The sequence below is a fragment of the Diceros bicornis genome, chromosome 17, assembly GCF_020826845.1.
Source record: "Diceros bicornis minor isolate mBicDic1 chromosome 17, mDicBic1.mat.cur, whole genome shotgun sequence".
Classification (NCBI taxonomy): domain Eukaryota; kingdom Metazoa; phylum Chordata; class Mammalia; order Perissodactyla; family Rhinocerotidae; genus Diceros; species Diceros bicornis.
Window position 1 is genome coordinate 16,776,442 of NC_080756.1, and position 18,158 is coordinate 16,794,599.

At 46.4% G+C, this 18,158-nt stretch overlaps 1 protein-coding gene across 1 annotated transcript in view; it reads left to right on the forward strand.

Moving 5' to 3' along the window:
• Nucleotides 1-9,794, forward strand: part of LOC131416021 (cyclic AMP-dependent transcription factor ATF-7) — an 84,725-nt gene extending 74,931 nt beyond the window's left edge. Inside the window, exons 8-12 of the mRNA XM_058558094.1 lie at nucleotides 220-333; nucleotides 948-1,100; nucleotides 3,385-3,582; nucleotides 5,102-5,210; nucleotides 8,966-9,794. Of these exons, the coding sequence (XP_058414077.1) occupies nucleotides 220-333; nucleotides 948-1,100; nucleotides 3,385-3,582; nucleotides 5,102-5,210; nucleotides 8,966-9,183 (792 nt within the window). The 3' untranslated portion in view covers nucleotides 9,184-9,794. The remainder of the gene's footprint in view (nucleotides 1-219; nucleotides 334-947; nucleotides 1,101-3,384; nucleotides 3,583-5,101; nucleotides 5,211-8,965) is intronic.
• Nucleotides 9,795-18,158: the final 8,364 nt, after the last annotated feature.

The window sequence follows — 18,158 nt, forward strand, 5'->3', positions numbered from 1 at the left end:
GTCTCACAGAAATTGTCACAGCACTAAAGGATTAGATTCTCTACCCTGTGGTGCTCCATAGGGGAAGGTATTTCTCAGGCCGTCCCCGCATACCCTGTGGACAGATTGCACAGAACAGGCCCTGATGTGCCAATCTCAAACGCACTTCATTTTGGAAAGCTGTTGCCCCACCAGTAGTATTATGTTCCCTTCTGGTTTTTCTTCCTTCTCTTGATCCAGCTGGCTAGACCTGTGTCTATGGTGCCCAACATTCCTGGTATCCCTGGCCCACCGGTTAACAGCAGTGGTTCTATTTCTCCCTCTGGCCACCCTATGCCATCAGAAGCCAAGATGGTGAGTATATCCCAGCCTGGGGCAATGTTGGACCTTCTGAAAGAAGTGGTATCAGTCTAGGTTTTTCAAGTGAGACAAGCAAAGGAAGCTTCTGGGGTTTGCAAAGCTAAAGACATCTTGTTGTGGGGTCTAGAGAAGAAAAGACCCTGATTCATGACTCCTCTCTCCTCTCTTCCACCTTTAGAGCCTGGTACATAGACTATGGCAGTGAAAGGAAACAGCACAGATTGTTTGGAGTGGGACACTTGCTGTTTTAGTTCCAGGGTGACAGATGGAAGCTGGATGAGTGGGCAGGAGAGCTGGCCGAGAGGTGCATAGCTGCGTAAGCAGCCCCTGGCCAGGTTCCAGGAGAGCTTTCATCTGGACTCGATTGCTTCAGCAACCCCCACCCTCCAGCTGTGCCCAGGATGACAGCCAGGGAATAGAGGAGGCATTTTAGGGACCCAGTGCACATTCTCTTTCCCTGTCATTTTCTTTTAATTCCTCTGTTAAGGGAAAATTGGTGTGGAAATTTTAGCTATCTGTAAGGTCAGTAATAAAATCTAAGCCCACTCTTCTCACCCTTGATAGAATCTTACCCTTGACAAGCTAACTTTTCTTATCTTTCCCCTCAGAGACTAAAAGCCACCCTAACCCACCAAGTCTCCTCGATCAATGGTGGTTGTGGAATGGTGGTGGGCACTGCCAGCACCATGGTGACGGCCCGACCTGAGCAGAGCCAGATTCTCATCCAACACCCCGATGCCCCATCCCCTGCCCAGCCACAGGTCAGTTGAGCCCTTGGATGGGGGAACCAGTTGTGTCACCATTACTCTTTATGTTATATCTGTTTTTCAAAGAGCAGAAAAATTAGAGAAGAATGGATTTCAGCTTTCTGGGCATCTTCCTGCGCTTTGATTCTTGTTGACAGTTTGACAGCAGCAAAATACACCATTCTTTATCCACCCTTGTGTTATACTCACATGCAAACAGGCTGGACAATGCAGAACTGTCACAGAGGAGGTCTCGATTTTTATTGTTTGTTTTTTTCTGTATGTGAATGGTGTATCTGCAGAACCTTCTACAATGTGACAGAACCTCACTTTAACCCACTTTATGCACTAGACAAAGGAGGCTCCTCTAGTCTCTTTCCTGTCTATTAAGTCTTACCCAAAAAAACTTACCTGGTTAGATTTTACAGCAAAAATCGGAGGGATAATAACAATATATTAATAAAATGTGATATCGCAGTATTAAGATGGCTCAGTAAATGAACAGACACACAAAAACACCTTTTCCGTATCAATTTAATCTATTCTTATCACAGAGAAATTAAAGTCTTAAAAAAGCCAGAGCAGTCTCATTTAGATTCCCCATTTTTTCTCAAGAAGGCCTCAGTTTTAATAAGTTTCTTTGCAAACTAAACAGGCCTCAGTTTTTGTATTGTCCTTACTGGACAGGTGACAACAACCTGAGATAGGTTTCTAGAGTTACATCCTTTGCCCAGCCCCTTTTCTTGATGTCACCACCTGCTTCATCAGTTACCGCCACATGTCCTAACATTTAATGGCCATATGCTGCCTTCAAGCTTGGCCAACAACAACGCCTTCCTTTGAGTTTTCTTGTTGGAAGCTAAACCTGCCCACCCTCCTGTAACCCCTTCCAGTGCCAGTCCCTGGAGATGGGAAAGCAGTAGTCCCCTTGCCCGAGTTGTGCCGCTTCCCTCTTGAGGAAATGATATGACTTCCTTTTTAGTCACACTAATTCCTTTCCTTCTCATTCTTCCCTTCTTTCTCGTGGCCTATTCTTTCACCTCCGTTCCCTGCGAGAGTTACTGAGTTGCATGTGAGAGAACAGGAACGTGTCATTTCCTTTTCCCCATCCTCCTCAAGCACCGATCTTTACGTGTGTTCCGGTGAGCTCAGGACAAAGGAGAAATTGAAAATCTCAAGAGAATTAGTGTAAACTTCCCTTAGTGCAGTGAGAAGCAGTGATCCAAGGCCTCTAGTTCATTAAATTGAGTTTGAAATTTCCTCTCCATTTTTTTCTTTTGGGAGGGATGATACTAATCTGAATAAATAAAATTATCTCTGATTACTATATTAATGGAGGACATGATTCAGTAGGGCCTGAAGTGGAGTTTAAGATTCTATTTTTTTATAAGCTCGTGCTGATTCTCATGCAACTGATGTGAGCTCCGGCATTTGGGAACAACTAATATAGATATTCCTTAATAGCGACAGAACCAGGAAGAATTTATTTTTGGCATTGTTTTACATTGTGTAGTTTCTTTTATACAGATGATTGACCTTTCTGCATTTTAATTTGGGCCACTATTATTAAATGGGTCTATCTTCTCTGAACACATAGCAGCTAACAGAAAGGGAAGAGTGCTTAGTGACAAGAGACACCAGCCTAAAGTTTCAAGACAAAAGACAATCTTATATAATCAATCTGTAAAAGGATCAAAAAGTGTTTTTCTGTTTAAAAAACAAACAGAACAAACAAGGCAAGGGGGTTGCTGAGGATGATTAATAGCTGATTATAAATAGAAAGAATATACTAATCCATATCTCTCCATAATAGCCCATATCTCACTGGTAGTGAAATCTTTTCTCCTTTTCTGAAACTTGTTGTAGCATGCAGTTGTTTGTATTTATTGCTTGTCCAAATCGGTGATTCTCAAACTTTTTTATTCCACAGTCTCCTTAAAAGTTGCCCTGACGCCCCCCTCCATTACAATTTCCCTGCCTCTAAGAGTCCATATTGTTGAGAAACAAAAGTGATCCTAGTTTCATTTTGTCTGTCTCAGAAATAATCAGAGTTTCCAGCTGAACTGTGGTTTGTCTAAGTATGGGACTGAGAAGACTGAAAAGAAATGGGAGGCAGGATGAGGAACTACTACAAAAGAGAAGCTAAGGGACATAGTGATGAGACTTGCTGTGGTTACAGAGATTGGTACATCCCTTTACCAGATCTTTACCAGATCTTACTAATTTACCTAATGTCAGGTTTCATTTGGAAAGAATTGATGTTCCCTTCAAGTAATTCCTCTTCCTTCCTGGGCAACAGGTCTCACCAGCCCAGCCCACTCCTAGTACCGGAGGACGACGGCGGCGCACAGTGGATGAAGATCCAGATGAGCGGCGGCAGCGCTTTCTGGAGCGCAACCGGGCTGCAGCCTCACGCTGCCGTCAAAAGCGGAAGCTATGGGTGTCCTCCCTAGAGAAGAAGGCAGAGGAACTCACTTCTCAGAACATGCAGCTGACTGTGAGTGGGTTCTGGATGATATTGGATTGTTGAATCTGGAAGTGGGATTGAATCAGAAAAACGTGGGACAATATAATAGAAGATGGTAATTCTTTAAATTAGGACACATCCAGAAGATGTGCCAGGAAGAGTGCAGAAAGAATCTCTTAACAGCCAAAGTTGAAATCTCTTCCCCTGGGATTGGAAAAGACACCATCTACTCCCAAATCTGCTACTAGAATGAGTCATCCACAGGCCTGTGTGGATGAAGGGAATTAGATTAAGCGCCCCACGGTGCTCTTTTAAGTCATCAGTAGAATCTGACTGAGGTCATGGAACACCCAAAGGGAAATGTATTTGCCCCAGATAATGCAGCTTAATAAAGAAAGAAAAAGCCACACAAACACAAAAAGAACCATTATTATCCAGATATTTTCTTGAATATTATTTTCCCTTCTTCTGATTATTAAAATATTTCATTACAAAGGTAATATATTGGGCCGGCCCCGTGGCTGAGTGGTTAAGTGCGCGTGCTCCGCTACTGGCGGCCCGGGTTCGGATCTCGGGCGTGCACCAACGCACCGCTTGTCTGGCCATGCTGAGGCCGCGTCCCACATACAGCAACTAGAAGGATGTGCAGCTATGACATACAACTATCTACTGGGGCTTTGGGGGAAAAAAAAAAAAGGAGGAGGATTGGCAATAGATGTTAGCTCAGAGCCAGTCTTCCTCAGCAAAAAGAGGAGGATTGGCCTGGATGTTAGCTCAGGGCTGATCTTCCTCACAAAAAAAAAAAACCAGTAATATATTTATATATATAGCATATATATAATACACATATATATACACATGTAGGGGTATAGAATAAAAACAAAGTCCCTCTTCAATATGCCTTTCCCGGTTTCATTCTCTTCCCTATAGATAAGTTTGGTGTGTACCTACTAGACATATATATATTTATAAATATTTTTTTCATTTATAGTTTTTGTGGGGGAATCAGGGAGGGATTGTGTGTGTGTTTTAACATAAATGGGTTAACAGTATCTCCTGGAGATCTAACCATGTATACAGAGGGGCCACCTCATTTTTTTAAATAGCTGTATAGTAGTACATTCTATAGTGTGGTTATATTAATAAGGTATGGTATTTATAATGTTTCTAATTTTTTGCTAGAACAGCAATGCTGCAGTGAATATTGTATGCTCTTGAGTAGATAGTTCTGTTAAATAGATTCCTGGAAGTAGGCTTTCTTAGTCAAAGGGCGTATGCTTTATTAATTTTGGTATAATCATATTTATCCTAAATAGGAGTAATTTTTCTATTATAAATCCCTATGTTTCACTGTAAGCAACTCCTGTCATTGAATTTTTCATGACTATACTGGCCCTGGGCTGTCTGAAGCCTTGCTGATCAGGAGTCTTGCCCAGATTCAGGGGAGAAAATCCAGGCAGCATTCTCTTCTCACTTTGAAGACAGCCAGTAGGGGTTCAAGAGTGGAGCATGAATTTTCCTGATACTCTTTTCTTCCCTCCCTCCTTAGACTGAAGTCACGTTACTACGCAGTGAGGTGGCTCAGTTGAAACAGCTACTGTTAGCTCACAAAGACTGCCCAGTCACTGCACTACAGAAAAAGACCCAAGGCTATTTAGGTGAGTGGCTCACAACCTAAGCAAGGTCAGTCAGTCAGTAAACTGCATGTACTGAATGTCTCAACTGTTTATAATTTTACAACCCCATTCTGGATGTTTTGGGGGGTCCAGACTGATGAGCGAGCAGCCTTTGTGGAGCAGCCAGTCCTACAAAAAACTTTTTTGAAAACCATATAGAGTTATCCTATTTATCTATCATAGTTGGAGATAAAGGACAATGTATTTATTGGGTGCCTACTTTGTGTTAGATACTCTACCATCTTCCCAGTTCTCTCATGAAATAGATACTCCCTCCATTTATACACAAGAAAACTGCACTCAGATTAGTCACTTACCTGAAGTTACACAGTTGGTGACATGGGGTGGAGCCAAGATTCACATCCAAGTCTTTCTTGTTCCAAAGACACTGTCTCCACCTCAAGAGGATATAAATTGCAGATGATACATTGAGGTTGTTAAGCATTGGGATTTGGGGGTATGTTTTATCTCTGATGATGGGCTGATATTGGTTTCAGTTTGTAATCTCTAAGCACACACAAAATAGTGCTAGAAAGAGATGGTCACAGCATCATGCTCAGGACATGCACAATCCTAAAATTAAAATTACTGTGAATAATTTGCTTATGGACAGTAAAAGCTAAGTCATTTTCCTTTAGAAATTAAATTCATAGAAATGGTGGCTATCTGGGCCGGCCCCGTGGCTTAGCGGTTAAGTGCACTCGCTCTGCTGCTGGCGGCCTGGGTTTGTATCCCGGGTGCGCCCGGACGCACCACTTCTCCGGCCATGCTGAGGCTGCATCCCACATACAGCAACTAGAAGGATGTGCAGCTATGACATACAACTATCTACTGGGGCTTTGGGGAAAAAAAGGAGGAGGATTGACAATAGATGTTAGCTCAGAGCCAGTCTTCCTCAGCAGAAAGAGGAGGATTGGCATGGATGTTAGCTCAGGGCTGATCTTCCTCACAAAAAAAAAAAAAAAATTAAAAAAAAAAGAAATGTTGGCTGTCAAATTTTGATATATTGAATTATTTTTTCACTAACTGGCTTTATCATTTCAGAGATGTATTCCCATAGAAAAAGAGTAACCACCAATTTTAAATATCTCTATATAAGTTTTAGTTTTAATATGTACTTCAGGGTACACTCATTCATTAAGCAGATATTGATTGAGCCTGTTCTGTGCCAAGCACTGTTTTACATGCTAAGGATAAAATAGGGAACCGAATAGATTAGATTAAAATCCCTACCCTTGAGGGTCTTATATTTTAGTAGGTGAGACGGACAATAAACAAGATAAATAGGTACAATATATGGTATGTTAGATAAAAGTAAATGCTTGAAAGAAAAATAAAACAGAGAACAGGAATATGAAATGTTGGTAGCAGAGTTGGAATTTTAGATGAGGTGGCTTTTGAATGAAGATCTTAAAGAAGTGAGGGAACTAGCCATGCATTTATATGGGAGAAAGGTACTGCAAGCAGGGAGAACAACAAATGCAGAGACCCCAAGTAGGAGTGGCCTGGCTCATTCTAGAAACACCAGGGAGGATAGTGTGGCTGGATTGGAGAGAATGGGGGCTGGAGAGTAGTTGGAGATGAGGTGGGAGAGGTAATGGGAGCATTTTCGTGTAGGGCCTCATTGGTCGTAGTGAAGACCTCAGCTTTTACTCTACATTGGGGAGCATTAGAGGGTTTTCAGCAGAGGAGTGACATGACTGATCTGACATACATTTGAACAGGATCACTGTTAGTGCAGGAGCACACAGGCAGAGGCAGGCAGTCCCCTTAGGAGGCTGTTGCAATTGTGTGAGCCAGAGATGATGGAGCCTTGAACTGGGATAGTGGTAGTGAAAGTGGTGAGAAAGGGCTGAATTCAGGATATATTTTGAAGTTAGATTGACAGGGTTTGATGATGGGCCAGATGGGGCGGTATATATGAGAAAAAGAAGAAGCAAAAATTACACAAAGTTTTGGCCTGAGCAACTGCAAGAATGGAGTTGCCATTCATTGAGCTAGGGGAAAGTGTAGGAGAAAAGGGACTGGGAGGTATATCGGGAGCACCATTTTGGACAAGCTGAGTTTAAGAAGTCTGTTAGGCTTGCAGGTGGAGATGTCAAGCAGGCAGCTGGTTGTATGGGTCTGCAGTTCAGAGGAAAGGCTAAAGATATGACTTGGGGAGTCAGCAGCATACAGGTAGTTTTTAAAGCCATGAAACTGGGAAATGTTATTGTCAAGGGAGAGAGCAGAGATAGAAAAAGAGAAGTCCCAGGACTGAGCCCTGGGGTACTCCAACATTTAGAGGTCAGAGAGATGAGAAGAAACCCACAAAAGAGACTGAGAATGAGCAGCCAAGAGGGTAGGAGGAAAGCCAGCTGAGTAGCTGAGTGTGGTGTTCTGTACACCAAATAAGAAAGTGTTTCAGGAAGTTAAGTGATCAACTATTTCAAATCCTTTTGATGAGCTAAGGAGGACAAGGACCATTCATCAGTGTGAAGTCTATATACAGTAAGTTTTCTTCTCAGTCTCTACAAGAACTCTGACAGGTAGTCAACCCATTAAACTACTCATTTGTTACAGCAAAGATGTGATGTATTTAGTTCCTGCTGTGTGGTGTAGACATTATAGTAGGTACTTGACAGGACAAATGAGACACTGTTACTACCTCTATTACTAACCTCACAGGATTATGAGGAGATAAACATGTCAACCCGTGAATAAGGTAAGCACAGATATCCCAGGCAAGAGCCCTTAGACTGGGAGCTTCCTGAGGACAGGGCTCCTATTTGATTCTTTACATATGCTAGTGCTTGGCACATGGACGATGCTCATAAATATTTGATGAATAGATGAACGTATGCTCTGAAAGCACAAGTGATGAAATAGTTAATTTTCTGAGCATAACAAAGAAGGCTTCACAAAGGAGGTAATATTTGAATCCTGGAAGAAGACTCAGGCATTCATCAGGTCAAAAATACAACCAACTATTGCAAGTTTGCCCTCATTCCACACATCTCTGATTAAGCGGCCGTAGAGGCTATCTGATGTTTAATAAAACTCCTTGACTGATGCACAACATGGAGTTAGCTCTGTATGAGCTCAGATCTTTGTGTTTAGTAGTAAAATGTTATTGTCACTTTAGGTGGAGTGGCATAGCTCATCATAATTGCTTTCGATCATTAATGCCTAGCTAATTGATAGTCAGGAGGATCTAACAGACCTCTTTGTAGTTTGTTGCTTTAACTGAACCTTAGCCAAGGACTGGTCATTCATAACATCATTTGATTGTAGCTTGATATTTATCAGGCTTACCTGCGATACAACTACATGCTAAAGGAACACAAAAAATAATGGAATGATTCCATTTCTGTGGGAACTAGTCAGAGAGGATAGCTAAAAAGAGATCTATTTTAAATCACCTTTAAAGACATGAATAAGAGGAAGAATGTTCCAATAAAGGTAATGAACTACACAAAGACCTAGAAGCCAGACAGTGTAATTAACATGTTGGGGATTTGCTTTTTGGGATAGATAGGTTAATTTGGGCCTAGTTCTTGCTTCCCTTCTCACAACTTCCCATTTCCTAGCCCATTCATGGCTTAGAAGCCAAGATTCTGGGAAGTTTTCCCCTCAAAAAATATGGGCTTCCTTTTCCTTTGGGCTCCTTCAGAATTATGGCAAAAGATAATCCTGCCTATTTCATCATTCTGTTTTCTAACCACTTGCTCTCTGCTCTTTGCCCTCCTTCCTGGCAGAAAGCCCCAAGGAAAGCTCAGAGCCAACGGGTTCTCCAGCCCCTGTGATTCAGCACAGCTCAGCAACTGCCCCTAGCAATGGCCTCAGTGTTCGCTCTGCAGCTGAAGCTGTGGCCACCTCGGTCCTCACTCAGATGGCCAGCCAAAGGACAGAACTGAGCATGCCGATACAGTCGCATGTGATCATGACCCCACAGTCCCAGTCTGCGGGCAGATGATGCCTCCCCTGGTGGAGAGGTACCCAGCCAGAGCTCGCCCGCCCAGGAGCCAAGAGAGATATCATCTTATCCCCTCCCATCTGCCTTGGACATGGCAACATGGGGGGAAAATTGTGTGTTGTGAGTAATGGACAGATGTGAGGCTTTTCTCTTCAGCCACATGGTCCTGTACGTTGACACCTGTACTAGGAGCCTCCCAGCCCCAGAGCCACAGAGATCATCCCCCAAGGTGGGGTGGGGCTCTGATATATCCATAGCCAAAGGCCTTTCCAGATGGTCCGAACAATCACCCCTGCCCGTGCACGTGTACCTGTCTCTTTTAACACTAACCCTTGGCACTTCTAGGTTTCAGGTTTCTCGGTTCCCTCTCTTCCCACTAAGCTGTGGCTGTTACCTTCTTGTTTCTTAGCAGAATGCCACTTCCTGCTCGGTAGAGGGAGGCTAGAGTTGATGGCGTATCACCCTGTGACCCATCCCCAGCCACACCGTGGCCTCAGGACTTTATCTCCCAGTAGCTGCTTATTTATCCCTTTTTCCCCCTCCTAAACTCTAGGTAAAGCATTCACTCATGGAGAACGCAAGGTTACCGTTGCTGTGTGAAGTAGCAGTCTTTTCCAGCTCTTCCATAAACTTTAGTCCTTCTCCCTACCTGCCACCAAAACAAAAAACAAAGCAAAAAGAAAGAAACAAAACCCCAAGAGTTTTTCATCTATTTCTGGAGCTATTTGGGTACCTCATTTTGTCTCTCGAGTTTTCCCAGTCTAGTGGGGGACCTTTTCCACCTCCCACTAAGCCTTGGCAGCCTCGGCCTGTGGCCTTCTTAGCTATTGCTTGGTAGTGAAAAGGGAAAGAGCCTGCGATCTAGCTGGCTGATTCCCCCCTCCCCTCTCCGTCCTCCTTCAGTTCTAATCATCAGGGCCGGCAGGAAGAATGTCGTTTAAAGCTCGTTCCATCAGGTTACTGGATTGATTCTTTTATGTTTTACAAGAGTTTACTGGCCGAAGCATACGTACTCCTTTTGGTCCTCTTTCGGCTCCTGCTTCTCCTCCTTTATTTCCCTGTCCACGTTACTGCCTCCGTCCCTCTTGTAGAACTGGCTGAGATGCAGCCCTCTGGACGCTGTCATGTAAGGGACCCCCGCGCTCCCTCGCTCCTCCCCATCTCTCAGCCTCACACGTCTGTCTTCTTTTCTGAGCTGGGTCTTCTATTCACAAGTGCCCCTCACCCTCTGGATCCATCTTCTCTCTGTTTCACCAGGCTCCTAGCCTGGCCACCAGGTCTCTCTAGTTCTGCAGCGTTTCTTCAGCTCTTTTCTGCTCTCTGCCCCCCAGGTGCAATGCTTCTCCATAGGCCAAGCCCCAGGACTCTGAGGCATCATAGCCAAGATCCTGAGTGGGTTTTCTTGAGTATAAGGTAGGAAGTGGGGGCTGTAGTTCTATTAGCAGAACAGCCCTGCTGGTGGAGGGTCTGGCCTGCTTGGGAGACTGGTGACTACTGCTCTCAGCCATTCTTACTTTGAAGAGGTGGGTTGTAGGGGGAGAAATTCATCCCTGTTGTCCCTCTTTCTTCCCCGTTAACACTTCTCCTCTTCCTTTGGCTCTGAACTATGCGATTTCTACCAGGGCCGTAGGAAGCAATCCAAAGCCAGAGGCCTGTGGATAGATAGGTCAGGTTTCATAGCCCTTCAGCATGAAACCTTCCAGTTGCCCCAGAGCCACCTTCTGCCATCTGCCCAAGCCAAGAATGTCCTTTTCTCCATCTCTCCTGCCTCCATCTTAAACATACATACAAAATAACTGCCAGCTTCCTTTCTTATTTTGTCTTCCCAAATTGGCTGTCATGGGGTAATGAGGAAATGTTCTAAGCTACAAGATTCCCATCTCCTCAGAGTGATTAAACAGGTGAGCCAGTCAGATGACATGTTTTACTGCATTTGTTTTTAATTTTCCCTCCTGCTTTTCAGAGCCGGTGCTGAACAAGCCACACCTGGTGAAGAGAAAGGAGAGAAAACGTGGTTTTCTCATCCTCCACCACCCAGGACCCGACAGGAACAGCCCCCGAGGTGACTTAGACTAGCAAATGGCACAGCAGATGGGCAGGATGCAGGTTACCACCTCCAGGGATTCCGCTTGCCTTTAAAAATTCACAGCCATAACTCGTGCTCAGGACTTTTCCTTTAGATGGCTGCTCCTTGGGATTTTCTCCTGCTTTAGTTTTGTTTCATTTTTTATTATCTTGATTTCCCACTAGCAGCCTTGCCCTAAAGCTTGACTGAGTTTATGGCTCCTAAGGAGCCTTCATAAGACCCTTGATTACTTTTCTTACCCCTTCAGTCAGGTGTTTTTCAAGTTAAGACTCAGTCTGTCACTGCACACGTGCCCTCCTCACTGCCCTGCCTTGGGGGATGTTTGAGTCCTGCCAGTGTGTCCCTGCCTAGGACTTAGGTAGTGGGTCTTATTTAGTTCCTTAGCCCCCAAGTCTAATTCTCTTGAGTCCTTATTTCATTTTCATCAGTGGGAAGTTAGTATTGGGGACCTGAATGAAGGGCATGGGCAGAGCCTTAGTAGTAAAGCAGTGGTGAAATGAGAAAGGGGCAGGACAGAACCTCCCAGACAGCTCCGCAGTTGTTCTTGGTCTCACTAGGTAGGCAGAGCAATTGCTTACCCTGAAGCCTCTCTTACAGTCAAGGGGAGCGTCACTTACCTTGTCATTGCTGTCAGCCAGGTGGCCGCTCTCCCCTACTCTTTGCCTTCCAGACTCATCTGGACCAGAACCAAACATCATGAAAGGTGTCACTTAGCCCTTCTTAAGGACCATGGCCTTTCTAGGGGTCTGAGGGAAGACACTTTCTGAAAGGAGCTGGGAATGTGGAACTCTTTTGAGTGAACCCAGGACTCAGGCCTCCCACCTCGCTCCAAAGACACGACAGCTGGATACCCAAGGCCATACAGAAAGGAACCAGAACCAGGTCTTCTGGTCTGCAGACTTTCTGTCCCATTCTCTTCAAAGAAAGCTTGCTTTGAGTTGAAAGTCTGAGAAAGCACACCTCCCTGCACTCCTAGGGAGGACTAGAAAGAGTAGGCCCTCTTTTACTTGCTCTTTCCCTGTTGGTTGTACACCCCAAATCTGGCCTCCTTCGGCCTCCACTCCTCTCTTTGGCCTTAAGCACTAGACCATATGCTCGGTGGTGGTAAGAGGAGACGGCCTACCTGAACCTCGCCTTGCCGCCCTGCCTATGCCTATTCTGTTCTTGGCTCCTTTCCTGATTCACTGCAGTCACCCTGGTAGATGGATGATTAACCATAACTGGGCACGTCTACAGGCTGAACCACCAAGCAGACACCAAAGTCTTCCTCCTGTGGTTTCTGAGACTCCCCTGCTCCACACTGAGAGGCTCCTTTAAAGGTGCTAGCCCTGAGACAGCTCTCCCCCTAAAAAATGTCCCCCCTTTCATAACTTCCTTCCCGTCCCCAAATCATTATTTTCCATTAATATTGTACATTGTATACACAGGAAGGAAATGTATTCTTTTTTTTAATTTCATAACCAGTCTGTTTAGAATCCAGTCCTCCTAGCTATATCACATATGCCTTTGTTGATATGCTCTTTCTGCTTCTTTAGACTTTTGTTTGACAGGCGTGGAGGGAGGAACAGGACAGGTGAGGATCCTAAGGCAGATTAGAGGACCCCCCCATCCTACTTCAGCCTCCCACAGCCCTAATCATCCCCCTCAGAGTAGAGAACTGATTTCTCTCTGTTTCTGTTTGCACACATGCATGTGCACACAGACATAAATCACGGCCCCCGGGGTGTTGACCCGGCAGGAATGAGCATAGGTGGCTGCTGGCCAACATTCCCACCCTCTGCACCAGTTCATTCTTCTCTCTTTGGGGTCGAGTCCTACCCTAGAATGAGAAAAGGCTGGGGAGAGTAGGGCGAGTTAAGGCAGCTTATGTCCTTTGTAGATACAGGTTTGTATTGTAGCTGCTAGGGTTTGACCTTATTTTTTTTTTTTTTTTTTTTTTTTTTTTTTGTGAGGAGATCAGCCCTGTGCTAACATCCGCCAATCCTCCTCTTTTTTTTTTTTTTGCTGAGGAAGACGGCCCTGGGCTAACATCCGTGCCCATCTTCCTCCACTTTATATGTGACGCCGCCACAGCATGGCTTGCCAAGCAGTGCGTCAGTGCGCGCCCGGGGTTCCGAACCAGCGAACCCCGGGCCGCCGCAGCGGAGCGCGCGCACTTAACCGCTTGCGCCACCGGGCCGGCCCCTGACCTTATTTTTTTAATGGGAGGCTGGTAGCACAGAGCTATCTCACCAGCATTAGCTCCTGGTAAGTGGTGTTTCAGCTGTAAGAAATGGCTAGGAGCACTAGTTTCACTGACTTTCCCATAGGGCAGTGGCTCTCAGAATATGGTTCAGGACCAGCAGCACCAGCAGCCCCATCATCTGGGAACTTGTTAGAAATGCACAGTCGCGCCCCACCCCAGACCTACTGAGTCGAAGCTCTGGGGCTGGGCTCCAACAAGCACTCCAGGTGATTCTGGCGCACACTAAAGCTTGAGAGCCATTGCCTTAGGGCAAGCTGGGAAATTCTTGAGGGCGCCCAGGATATTTCAGCACCATCCTCTGCCTTAGCACTAACATGTTTTCCATTTCCTCCAGTCCCTCCCTCCACTCCCATTCAAACAACAACCACATCACTCATCTCAAAATCTAGGTTTGTCTTCCTTCTACCTATCCCTAAAACCAGTCCTGCATCAGTCTGGACTGGAGTTGTCCCATATTCCCTTGCAGACTGATCACTCCACGTTCTTTCTTATAGGAAGGACCAGCTGGAGCTTTACCTGTCCTGTTCTCACACACACACACACACACACACACACACCACTTTCAGGCAGGGAGTTGAGCCTCCAGCCCCAACAGTGGAGGCCGCAGCCTCCTAACATAGTAGCTGTTGAAAAGCAAGCAGTGTGTGTCTCTGGCTATATCTCTGTTCACCTGCATATCTGACGTGCAGCAACACCTCTCCGCTCATCAAGGAACTCGACTCTGGGTCTGGGCTCCCCAGTCCCCAGTGATGGACTTTGACAGATGGGAGGATGCAGTGCTACAGGCTATTTTGTTACAAAACCGTCTTCTCCCTCTCCCCCCACCCAATTCAGCATGGTCCCTGTGAGCAGGCTCTCACATCTCCCGGGACGGGGCTGAGGCAGAGGCTTTGCTCTCTTCTCCCTAACCGTCCCTTCTTCCTTGCCCCTGCCACTTAGCAGTTACCCCCCAGCCATGCCTTCTCCCTCTCTCCCTTGCCCTGACATATATTGTGCCTTATTTATGCTGCAAATGTAACATTAAACTATCAAGAGAACCACTGTTACGTCTGATGCTTCAATACTCTCATCTACAAGTCCCATTGTCCACTCTTTCTGGGAACTGATTGGCTTTCATGTCTGTGATCTTCCTCACTCTCCCATTTCTTAGAGCAAAAGGAGCGGGGATTCTTATCCCTCCTTTTTATGCACGGAAGACACAGCCTAGAGAAGGTGGGTGGTTTGTATAAATTACATGACACAACAGAAGGACGGAGACCAGGACTCAGATCTGCACACTGCCCTGGGGACAGGGGTCCTTGGCGTCATGGAAGCAATCACTAGAGAACTTACGTGCTTTATGTAGATGGGGGATGGGAGGGTGTCTGAAGGCAAGTGGGCTCTTAGCTTTTGGTGTTTTGTCCCCATCCTCCTCCTAACAATTAAATATATATATATGCCTTACCCTCAAGAAGTTTCCAGCATGTCTGGGGAGTGCACGCAGACACCGAGAAAGCAGCTTTCCATGAGTTCTGTGGGTGTGGGGAGGAGGTTGGTCTGGAAATGAGGAGTGGAGTTTGGTTAGAAGCAAATAAGAGGTAGTTCACAAGAAAAACAGGTAAATGCTCAGAACTATGGGGAGGTGTAGGGCATCACTGCTAATTTCTTGGCATTTGTGTGTGTCCTTCACTTGGGTGATAATTCTCAGCACACGTGAAGAGAGTGAGCAGGCTGAAGAACTTGACCAGGAGACAGTAGGTGCCTCTGAGAGTTTCCCAGTAGGACAGAAGTGGGTTAGAAGCTGTTTGTGGCTGATGTTTGGTATAACTGACACAAACAGAGAGACTGCATCTCCTTAGGAGAGTGGGGAAGGTGGTGGTGGTCTTTATTGTGTTGTGCTCAGGAGCACATGGCAGTCCAGAGAAGGGTAAGAAAGGAAGATGCTGAAAGCCAAATACCAAAGCCAAGCTTGAGAGGTTTGGGAGGTGGGGATGAGACTCTGAAAGCAGGACAGTTCCCAAGTTAGAAGAGTTAACCCATTCCAACTTCTAACCAAAAGAGAGAGCAATCAACTCCATCCTGGACGTAGAAAGCCAGCTAGACCAGCCCCTTTCTGAATGCAGCCTTAGCTCCCATCCACTTATAATTGGTGAGCAGAGAAATACTAGAGGGAGCAGCAGCAGGGCGGTGCACATTTACTGAGTGCCTGCTCTGTGCTGGATGGAATACTAGATGCTTTGCATCCATTAAGTCATTTACTGCTCACAGGAACCTCCTTATGATAGGGGCGGCTGCCTTATTTTATTGACCATGAACTGAGGTTTAGGTTAGGACACTTGCCCAAGGCTCACAGTGAAGTGCAAGAGCAAAGATTAAAACTGAGTTCTGGGGCTGGCCTGGTGGCGTAGTGGTTAAGTTTGTGCACCCCGTTTCAGTGGCCCAGGGTCGCAGGTCGGATCCCATGCGCCGACCTACACACTGCTCATCAAGCCATGCTGTGGCAGCGTCCCACATACAAAATAGAGGAAGATGGGCACAGATGTTAGCTCAGGGCTAATCCTCCTCAGCAAAAAGAGGAAGGTAGGCAACAGATGTTAGCTCAGGGCCCATCTCCTTCACCAAAAAAAAACACTGAGTTCTGTCTGACCTCAGAGCGGCTCTTTGCAGTGCCCCACCCTCCCTCACAACCCTGCTTCTCTGGACATCTGTCAGATAAGAACAGACAAGGAGGGGCCGCCCCGGTGGCGCAAGCCGTTAGGTGCGCACACTCCGCTGCGGCGGCTCGGGGCTCACCGGTTCGGATCCCGGGCGCACAGCAACGCACCGCTTGTCGGGCCATGCAGTGGCAGTGTCCCATATAAGTAGAGGAAGATGGGCATGGATGTTAGCCCAGGGCCAGTCTTCCTCAGGAAAAAAAAGAGGCGGATTGGCAGATGTGAGCTCAGGGCCGATCTTCCTCACAAAAAAAAAAAAAAACAGACAAGGACCTTGATGTGGTGCAGGATCCATTTCCCACAGAGGCACCATCTACCCATGGACTTGATGCTCCCTTTTAAGCAGCAGTGAAACTACAAGATATAATGATGAATGTCAGGTTCTGTGTGTGGGACCAGCGGTGAGGCAACTTTTACAGAAAAGTTCACCCTGACTAAGGTTGCATTAATAGAAACATAGTGTCTAGAACACCCAGATCTAAACCTGCTCTAATCTACCTATCCAAAGTATAAGTTGGTTTATAGATGCCTTGCTTTAAAGAGGGGGAGACACTTCCCTTGATCAAAAAAAAAGAGTGGAAGAATGAAATCTGTCTTCAAACATGCAAAAGCCTTGTGACCAGGAGGGATGAGAGGTTCTGTGAGACTTACTGGGGCAAACAGAGCCCTGGTGGAGGCCACAGGGTGATGGGAGCCCACTCGGTGCAAGAATACGTGTGTCCAGATACCGTCTTGGGAGATGGTAAGTCCCCAGGACTCAGGTGTGCAAGGACCATCACAGCGCACGTTTTGAGGACACTTGCTCTGTGCCACATCCTGTGCTGAATGGATTACAAAAAGGATCTCAAACTATGGTCAGCCTAGGAAGTGGTTCCTTTTAACGTTGCCATGTTTTAGGTGAAGAAACTGCTGTTTAGAGGTCGACAGCCTGCCCCACACTGATTCACTTTACATCGTGGCACCTCTCCACATGGGCCGGAGCACCACCCTGGGGGCATGCCTAGGAAGGGATCCTAGGATCAGAAGGGAAACTGCAGCAGGTGACTTCAAAGGACCACTCCCGGAGAGACAGTGACAGTTTTTCCCTAGGACTGGATTTTATTTGCCTGCCTCAGTAGGTCAGAGCCAGAGCAGGCAGAGCTGGGGTGACTAGAGGGAGACAGACAAAATGACAGGCCCACCCCAGTATCCTGCCCCTGCCTTTCTGGGACTCCTTGGAGTTAGGGCCCACCCTTCACAGAGCACTATTCCAGAAGGAAATGGCTGGACCTGACACTGCAGAGCTGTGACCACAGGGTGGCAGCAATGCTTCAGCTGCAGAGGCCAGCTCAGAGGCCGAGGGGCGGCAGGTCCTAAGCAATGCTCTCTGGGGAAGATGGGGGTCTGTCTACAAAGATCTGAAGCAATCTCCACTTTCTGTGGCTCTGAAAGCTTTTAGCCTCCCTCTGTATCTCATTTTTCTATCCACAGGCGAATCTCAGAGTGTGATTCCATCTTTAACCCTTCAAGAGGCATGTGCACAGGGGTGTGAATGGGCTTGGTGACCGTGACTACAGCCCCAGTTGGGAGGGACCAGGCTGGGTCATCCTGCCCCACTCCGACCCTTGCCCCCACTACGTCCCCTGCCTCCCTGTTCCAGGACTTAATAATGCCTAGCCCTACCTGACAGGACTTTCCCTGTGCTTTTATTCTGCAAGTTAGGAAAGAGGAGGTGAGCAATTGGAGCTCTCCAACCTGTTGAGGGATTGGGGGTTCTTGAAGGCCCCCTAGGGCCTGGCTCTGACAAAGCATCTGCAATTAATAATGCGTCTTGAGCTCTAGAGACAGGATTTATGCATCCAATAAAGTCTATAACTCCAGGCTGAAGGGCTGGGGGCTGGAGACTGAGAGCAGGAAGTCGGGGCGGTGGGGGGGGGGGTGACATGGGAGGGGATCCCAGGTGGCTCTTAAT